The sequence below is a fragment of the Benincasa hispida genome, chromosome 10, assembly GCF_009727055.1.
Source record: "Benincasa hispida cultivar B227 chromosome 10, ASM972705v1, whole genome shotgun sequence".
Taxonomy (NCBI): Eukaryota; Viridiplantae; Streptophyta; class Magnoliopsida; order Cucurbitales; family Cucurbitaceae; genus Benincasa; species Benincasa hispida.
The window spans coordinates 34,226,846-34,236,724 of NC_052358.1; the positions used below are offsets into that span (position 1 = coordinate 34,226,846).

Consider the following 9,879-nt stretch of genomic DNA (forward strand, 5'->3'; position numbering starts at 1 on the left):
CTACAGTTAACTGTTCATTCCCGTTCACATCTGTGCTCTCTCTAATCCCATTAAGTTAATAATAGTTAGATCTTTTAGAGAAAAATCATGCATGAGAGGAAATAAAATAGAAAAATAGTGTTGATTTATTTTTAATTTTCAATTAAGAAAGATTAGTTATGATGTTTAGATAAATTGATACTAAATTTGTGTAATTTAGATTATCATTTCAATTATTTTTATATTGATATTTAATTTATAATTTATTATAATATTCGTTTGCTGTGAATAAAATAAATAAATAATACTATAAGATGTAGAGAAGAGAAGAGAATACCAAATTCAGAATTAAGTAGTTATAATACTTTGATCAACGGAGGAGAAAAAATTTCATACATCAATCTGATAATCCATCTAAAAAATGTAACTATAAGTACAAAATTTACTTAATATACATCATATATTGTTCTTCAAACTCACACAACTGAACCTTCGAATCACACACAGATATGACAGTTTTTGGTGATCAAATAACACACTACTACACTATAATATTTTAGATTTGTTAAGAGAAGCAAAACAGAGATCATCATCGATCGAGAGACATTTTAATTAATGGACCTTCAGGAATACCTTCCAGATCCGGCTTCCAGCGTCCATTTTCATCTTCAACTGCATCGATTCTTCCATCTGAAATCGTCGTCCTGCCTTTCACCTTCAATTCAGTAATCAATTCCTCCAATGTACACGAATTGTTCTCTCTATCCTTCAACATCTGTTTCAACTCTTTCTGAGACATCACCACTTTAATCCTCAATACTCCACCATCGCCGGAATTTTTCTCCTCTTCCTCTTGTAGCTTAAACCTCACTACCTTCTTACTCGCACCGCCGGTTCTGGCCTCTGCCGTCTTCGGCTTCGCCATCGCCGATCCAGGCCGCGGTTTTTCCTCAACTTTCTTAGCTTCAATCGGAGGCAAAAGATCTTCAGGCTCGTCTTGCGCCATCACTTTGTTGCTTTTGAAACAGTTATTCCCCATAGAGTTAGTAGAGATTAGAAAATCGAATCGATTCTTCACTGAATCTGTACTGATTTTGTTTTGAGAAAAATCGAGAGATATTAGAGAGCGAAAATGGAGGGAGGTGAATTTATAGAGGGGAGAGAGATCGTCGAAAATAACTCTAAAATATTTCTATCCTTCAGAATTCACATATTTTTAGAAAATTTATTTGAAATAGTTTTTTCCGATCCATCTAAAAAATCGACCTTTGAAAAATTGGATAAAAAATTTGACTTTCACATCTTATCTTTATATCAATTATTTTGAATTTTTTTGTTAAAATCTTGCACACGATTAACATCGAGATCATCCTTTTAAGATTTGATAAATTTCCAATCTTATCATCTTATCAATTATTTTAGAATTTCAGTAGAATTAACATCATGATTCTATTAATTTTTTCAAATATTATACAAAATTTATCTTTTCAAAATTTCTCCAAATTTATATATAGAATATTGACCTTAATCTTGTCGAGATTTCATAAAAAAAAGTAAAAAAACATTTGATAAGATGAAAAATCTAGGTCTCGTTTGGTAATTATTTAGTTTTTCGTTTTTTATTTTTGAAAATTGAGTTTAGTTCATCTCATTTTTTACCATGATTTGTATTTAAACAATGATTGAATTTTTAGTCAAATTCCAAATGAAAAACAAATTTTAAAAACTATTTTTGAAATAATTTTTATAGACTTAATTTTTAAAAACAAAAACTCAAAAGCCAAATCATTGTCAAACAGACCTTAATCTTTTTTTATCTATATCAACCTAAATCGAGATGAACCGGAAAAAAAAACTATTTAAATAAATTTTGTAAAAGAAAAAAAAAAAACTTTTGTTGGATGTTAATTGTGACCATTTCCGTAGAAGGATAAAGGCACATGAGACATCGGTTCTTGCGCCGCGTTAACCGACAGATAAGCAAAGCACAAAACGCAACGTCGTTCCCTCCTTCATTATATCGTGCACTCTAACGGCTCCCTTGCTCTTAACTTGGACTGTTTGGCTTTGGATTTAATTTAAGTGTTTCTTAATCAACTTTTTAATTAACTCCCCCATGTGTTACATAGCTTTATCAATTTCCTTATTTTATATTTATTTATCACTATCAGATTAGAGCATACATGACTTTCCTTTTTATTCATTTATTTATTTAATTTTTTAAAAATTTTAGTATTGTAGATGACTTGGTTGTGTAGTTTCTTAGAATATTTTATTTTCTCGTAATTATAAAATAAGATTTTACAAGTCCATCTATTTTCTCTCTTAGAGATGTGATTATTCGTTAAATTATTATTTATATATATTTTTTATTTTGAACGTAGCGAAAATCACTCCTCAGTTATATGATTATTGTTTTCAAATACAATAGTTGATTGTGCATGTCCATAATTTATTACAATCATCCTCTCAAATCTCAAACCTTTGAATTGAGTAATTACTACCTAAATTTGCAAATTCATTGCAATTAATCTCTTTATTGCAAAATTCATAATTGGTCCTAAATTATAGATCAGACATTTGATAATTATGCATTGGAGACAAAACCTGTAATCTAGGTTATTGTACATGTTTGATGTCAATTGAATTATGACCACTTAAAAAATATATGTTTTTTTTAAAATCGATAGATATATTATAATTGAACTTAAATATATATATGTTTTTTTTTTAATCATTTTTAGTTTAAAATTGAGATGGCTCAATATTGATATGGAAGTTTTTTTTTTCTTTTTTCCATATAACGTTTAAAAATGCATTAAATTGTTATATTTTCATTTAAGAGTTGAATTGTAACAATAAGCCTCGTAGTATTTGTATATAGATGGTTTATGTATTTTGCAACATTTTGTTGTGTACGCCTCCTAGATTTGAAGTTGAATTTTCATATCTTCATACTCCTATTTGTATTAAAAAAATTGAAAACATTTATAAGTTTAGATCAATGATTGATTGAATTAAAAGTTTGAGTGTGTAATTTGTAACAACCATTGATACTAAAATTTAGTACCAACTATGAATTTGTAATTTTCAGGAGAGAATCAAATAAAAGTCTTGCAAAATAGAGAAGTGCTTGGTCATCAATACTTTGATGCTCAATCCCTAATCGTTTAGGGAGAACTAGAGAGTATAGAAGTTGAGATGTATTTCAGCATACCTCTAATGTCACAAGCTATCTCGATTATATAGAAATAGGTTTCGTAACCGTTTTTCACTAATTAACTTCTTAGGTCATTAATAGGATCATTAATAGGATCATTACTAACCGTTGTAAATTGTTTATTTTATTAATGATCCAAGTATATGCTAAAGTACAATACTTAGGCGTAATTTATACCTTCATAGGATTAGCTTCCTCAAGCTCTATGACCGATCCTATGAGTCAGCTAGCCTTTATACTTAGATAATATGGTTTCATGATCGACCCTATGGGTTGGTCTCCATACTTAGTAAATAAATTTATGGTTCCATGGACGACCCATCGTATTGGTCGACCTTCACACTTTGCCAAGTAAGTATTTACTTTTTCATCACAATAATAATTTTTTTTTTTTTGGAAAAGCAAAGTAGGGAAATTTAGCCATGATTTTACAACTGTATTGAATATATATTACAAAACAAAACTTGGTATATAATATGAATTTATAAGCATATTCTTATCTTTTTCTTATTGTTGTTATTTAAGAGAATCTTTACACTGTGGTCTGTGGCGGCCCAATAAAGACGAATAAATACACCTCAGCGGTATGTTTATTTTGTTATAGAATATGAAAAGAAAATGTGGTTGGGTGCATTATTAGGCTAATGCTTTTGAAAAGTATAAATCAACGTCTATAACTCAGCAACAACCATAAAGAATAATGGTGTGAATATCAAGCCTTCAATGAAATGACACACTCATTATTCTCCAAATTTCTTGCTAAAAAAAGAAGAAAAATATAAAGATCAAATATAATCAAATCCAACAATTGGGATGAATCTTGGTCGTCGATAGCATAATCTTAAGCTTTCGTTAGTGGTGTTGATATTCTCAAAAAAAATATTTATATATTTTTATGAGTTGGATATCAATATGAGGATAAAACGATATTCTATTATATTATAGAAAAAAATCTACGAAAGATTAAGAAAGTAAGTAATAAAATATCATTAAAGTTAATATTATATAAATAATACACATGTAGCTTGTTTTAAAAAATAAAATATTTTATAAATATTCATGGACAGATATTTTGTAGATATTTCTATTAACATTTCTGTAAAACTAAAATATCCACATTTACTTCGACATCCATATTTTAAACCTTGTCTGATATTTTCTTCCATTTTATCTCTCATGTACAAAAAAATAATAATAATAATAATAATAATAATAAAATCACCGATTCATCTTGGTCCCTGAACTTTCTTGAGAGTAACAATGTAATCCTTGAACTTTGATTTATAACGATTTAGTTCCTATATTTTCAATTTTGTAATGATTTAGTCCTTGAACTTTAATGTGTAATAATTTAGTCTTTGTATCTTCAAAAGTGTAATAATTTAGTCCCTTATGTAAAAAATTTAATCAAAATTCAATTTCAACTTTTAATATTTTATGACGTAAACTTTATATTTTGCAAAAATATTGAGTCTCTAATCAATTTAATAGTTTATTTATGTATGAAATCTCATGAAATCTTATCGTTGATGTCTATAAGAGGGACTAAATTGTTACAAATTTTAAAGTACATGGACTAAATTATTACATAGTAAAGTTTAAGGAAAGTGTTACAAAATTTAAAGTATATAGGAACTAAATTATTATAAACCAAAGTTCAAAGACCAAATTGTTACCTCTATGAAAGTTGGACTAAAAGTGATTTTTAATATATATGTGTGTGGATTATGTTTTCTATTAGATTTAAATCTTACTGAACTCTCTCTCCTCCTAGATTTAATTCACATATTTTATTTATTTTTCAATTTTATTCGGAATTACATTCCTTGATATTAGGATACCATTTTCAAACTCTTATTATTTCAAATGTTTTTATTTTTATTTTTCCAATTAATAAAAAAAATAAATTTATTTTTCCTTCGATAAATTTGAATCTTTTGAGTGTTGTTTGGACTACATTTTTTTAATCTTAGGAGACCATTTTCAAACTCGGTATTTTGAATTTTTGAACTACTTTTCCAATTCATAGCGATTTGACCAATATATTCACAATAGTAATCGACCAACAAATCCTAGTGAACCTTGTTTTTCTATTTTTAGAGATTTAGGATTTTCACATTTAGTGCTTATAGGATGTTAATGATTGAAACACATGTGAATATTATGAATTCGAGGTAATTGACACAATTTTAGAGAGATCGAAAGTTCAATCTCATCCCTATAATTATACTAAAAGAAGAATTTCAAATATGTCGTCATATATATATATTCACTTTTTTAATGACCGTGAACCGTTTTCTTTACCTTTCAACGACGTGTCTCTCCCTTTGAAAAAATGTTCTAATTTGATCATCACTAAAGGAGAGTCACGTAAGAATGTAGTTTCCAAATGTTTTGAACTATCTATGAGTAATTTAGGTCTCGTTTGATTCGTGATTTATTTTCATTTTTATGTTGTCAAAATAAAAAATACAAGGAAAACAGTTAAAAAGTGTTTGGTATACTTATTTTCAAAAATGATTTAAAAAACCAACGCTTAAAATAACCCATTTTCAAAAACAATAAATTGTTGTTTTCTTTGTTTTCAAAAGTTATGAACAGAAAATACACTCGATACATTTATGTATGAATACACAAATTATAAATTGAATATCATAATTTTTTTTTTCAGAGCCGAGAAGCCTTCTTCTATTCACATATTATATCTCTTATCAAATTTTAGTGAAGGGTTTTTTATCCTTAATTATACGAAGGAATATGAATATAACATCTTATCAACATTAATCTTACAAATTCATAGGAACTTCCTTTTCCATGGAAATTATTTATATATTTTCTTATAAATAATTTTTTTATTCTCTTACACATTTTATCAATTGGATTTCTATAAATCAAAAAACTTTTCTCCATCATGTAATCTTTCTCCATTATGTAATCTTTCTCCATTATTCTTCTTTCCGTTATTAACAATAAAAATTTATTGTCATAACAAAACAATTAAATTACTATTTTTTAGTTATCTAGAAAAATGAATTTTACCAAACACAAATTAACCTTCTCTCGAATTCAAATTTCAAAATTCTAATTTAGAACCAAACGTGTTTTTGAATATTGTAAAAAAACGAAGAATTGTTTTTGTTTTCTACTATTCTTTGTTATCGAAAACAAATTTTTGGATCACAAACCAAACATAGCCTTATCTTTTTTCTTTTGATTTTCTTTATGATTTCTTTGTGTGAATGTATGTTGTGTAAATTAGGTTGTTAGAGATATATTTAAGGTCTATATTTAGTATGTATTTTGTGTATTTAAACCCCACACTCTAATGTATTTATGATTAATAAACTATTCAACTCTTGTTATAGTATCAGAGCAGGGTTTTTAACTCAGACCAATCAGCACAGTCACCGTCTTCTGCTGCCACTGTCGATGGCCGCCGATCAGGCAACACTGTTTTGCCCTTGCCAATCTGTGGGTAGTTCTGATATGTGGTGCACCATCTTACCCATCTCATCTTGCAGCCTTGCACCATTGTGAAGATTTGACCCGATCCATCCAGATTCGTCCATATTCAGATGCTAACCTACTTCTGTCCACTAAATCGGTTTTCAGAGTTGCCGATGGATGCCGATTCATCTAGATCTGCCTGTCCCCTAACCTGTCCTGTCGCGTCTTCCGACCAGTCGTACCAATCGTCTAAATTCATTCTAGCTTGCACGCGTTCACGTTCTAATCTGCATTGAGCCGCACCGTGTCACGGTCATGCTTGTCCAGGGCCTGTTGCCCATGACTGCATGCCCGATCCAACCCCCTTTTAGCATACTTTGATATCTTGTATTAGTTAGCTTGCTTTCTTTACATTTTCATTGTAAGTGACCACTTGCCCTTTTGCATATGCAAGGGCGCCAGTTGGCTTTTTGTTCAGAATGCACTATATGGGGATAAGACTAACCATCACTTCCTCATACCGGAGTAGTACTCTATAAAGCTGTTGTTGTTGCTTATTGCTTTCTAGTCTACTACAATCTTTCTTTCTTTATTCACTCACAAAAACTTCTTACGAAAACCTTTTCTCCAAACCCGTTTTCTAAAACTGTTTTCCCTAAAACGGGGGTGGAGGTTGCGAGAGACACTCGGTGTGCCATCGGTAGTCCGTATTCGAGTTGGCTGACTTGTTCGTGAACGGGAACAAGTGCCACACAATCGCTAAGAGAAGCTTCCGAAAGAGCGATTGTGACACACCGCACCAACCATTACGCATCAACCGAGCTGATTGCCAAGCCGAGCCAATGTTGGTCTTTCTCCTAGCTGAGCCGTCAAGCTGATCTCGAGCTGAGCCACCAAGCCGATTTGTTCTCTCCTAGCCAAGTTGAGCTACTATGCTAATATGTTATCTCCCAAACGAGTTGAGCCATTGTTCTAGTTTGTTCTTCTCAGCCGAGTCGAGCCGCCAAATGGAGAAAGACCATGTGTTTTGTCCTATTCACACTATTCTTGATAGGACTAATTATCTTACTTGGGACCATCAAATGAAAAGTTTTTTAATTGGGTGCTAGTTATGGCGCATTTTCACCGTTGATATCTCTAAGCTAGTCAAGGTAGCCACTGAGGACGACAATAAGTTTATTGAACAGTTAGAAGATTAGGACAGTAAGAATCACCAGATTATCACTTGGCTAGATAATACATCTATTCCCGCTATTCATGTTCAGTTTTATACATTTGATGATGCTAAAAGTTTGTGGGATTTCCTGTCTACGTACTTCCAATTTGTTGGGTTGGCTCATTATTATTAGTTGCATAGTACTCTTGTTAATCTCAATCAGGATATTGGTCAATTAGTTAATGAATATTTAGTAGCTCTTCAACCAATTTGGATGCAATTGGATTAAGGTAAAATTAGTACAGATCATCTTCGTCTAATTAAGATTCTTATAAGGCTTTGTCTAGAATATGAATCTATCTGTGTTGCTTTGCTAAATCGTAGTCCTCTACCTTCATTAGATACAACGATTCAGGAATCCTGTTTGAGGAAAAACGATTCAGTATCGTTCCTTCCAAGTAATCTAAAGTTATTCTTACAAACACTCAGATGCACAGTGTGCCTGGAGCTCTCTTTTGTAAGAACTGTAAGCTTTATAGACACAAGTTTGCTGATTGCCTAAAAAAGAGTGCATGTATTGTCACAAATGTGGCCATATTCTGGACAATTGTCCCACACGACCACCTCGACCTCCAGGTCATCCTTCGAAGCCCAGAAATCATACTAAAACTGGTTCTTCTTTTGCTGCTCTCCTCTGAAGATCTTGACCCTTCCTCGCCTAGTTTTCCGAGGAGTGATTACAAGATTTACTAAAACAGGTGATTTCACCCAATTCCTCTACTCTTATGGTTTTCCCAGGTAATTGGTGGCTTCTTGATTCTGCCTGTTGCAACCATATGACATTTGACATTTCTTTTATGACTGCACCTACTCATGCAAAATCACTTTTCTCTATTTATACTGCTGATGGCAATTGTATGACCATATCTCATGTTGGCTCCACTGCAATTACCATATTGAAATTTTTGAATACTTATTGTGTTCCAAACTTGACCTTTCACCTTACGTTGGTCGAACAATTGTGTGACCTTGGCTTAACTATTTCTTTTTCTTCTATTGGGTGTCAGGTTCAAGGTCTACAGATGAGACAGACGATTGGTGCAGGTCGCAAAGTAGGAAGATTGTTTGAGCTCACGTCACTCCAGCTCCCTACTTGTTCCATTTCTGCCCCTGTTACTAACGCCACTATCTATAGTGGCATATCGTCTTGGTTATGCTTCTTCTGAAAAATTTTGTCATTTAATTTCTGTTAAAAGTTTGAATAATATTTCCAAGTTTGTTCGATTTGATTATTTGAATTATAAACTTGCAAAACAACCTGCATTATCTTTTTCTCAGTCAAAATCTATATATGATCAACCTTTTGACTTAATTAATTCTGACATTTGGGGTCTTGCCCCTACTACTACTATCAATGGTTATCGCTACTTTATTTTGTTCATTTATGAGTACTCTCGATTTACATGGATATATTTTCTTAAAAATCGTTCTACCTTATCTCAACTGTATATTGATTTTGCTAATATGGTTCAAACCTAATTCTCTCGTACCATTAAAATCCTTCGCACAAATAATGCCTTGGAGTATAAGGACTCCAGTCTCTTTCTTTTCTCACCCAGCAAGGTATTCTTATTCAACGCTTTTGTCCTCATACCTCTCAACAGAATGGACGAGCAGAACGAAAACATCGCTACATTCTTGACTTTATTTAGGTCAACTCCTTTTTGCCTTTTGTCCAGAGAAATTTTGGGGTGAGGCTGCTCAAACCTGTGTCTACGTAATCAATCATCTCCCTTCTTCTATCCTTCAAAATATTTCTCCGTTCAAACGATTATACGCCACTCCTCCTAACTATTCTAGTCTTAAGGTCTTTGGTTGTGTATGTTTTGTTCTTCTTCATCTACATGAACATATTAAATTAGAACCGTGTGCACGTCTCTGTTGCTTCCTTCGCTACGGAACTGAACATAAAGGCTTTTGTTGTTAGGATCCTCTTTCTAACAGATTATGCACCTCTCACCATGTCACTTTTTGAGAGCATACTATGTTCTCCATGAAGGGATCGAATCTCACAGTG

At 31.6% G+C, this 9,879-nt stretch overlaps 1 protein-coding gene across 1 annotated transcript; it reads right to left on the reverse strand.

Moving 5' to 3' along the window:
* Positions 1–568: 568 nt before the first annotated feature.
* LOC120089037 lies at positions 569–1,018 on the reverse strand. The gene has a single exon (XM_039046469.1). The coding sequence runs from the start codon at positions 1,016–1,018 to the stop codon at positions 569–571; it is 450 nt and encodes a 149-aa protein (XP_038902397.1).
* Between the last annotated feature and the right edge of the window lie 8,861 nt (positions 1,019–9,879).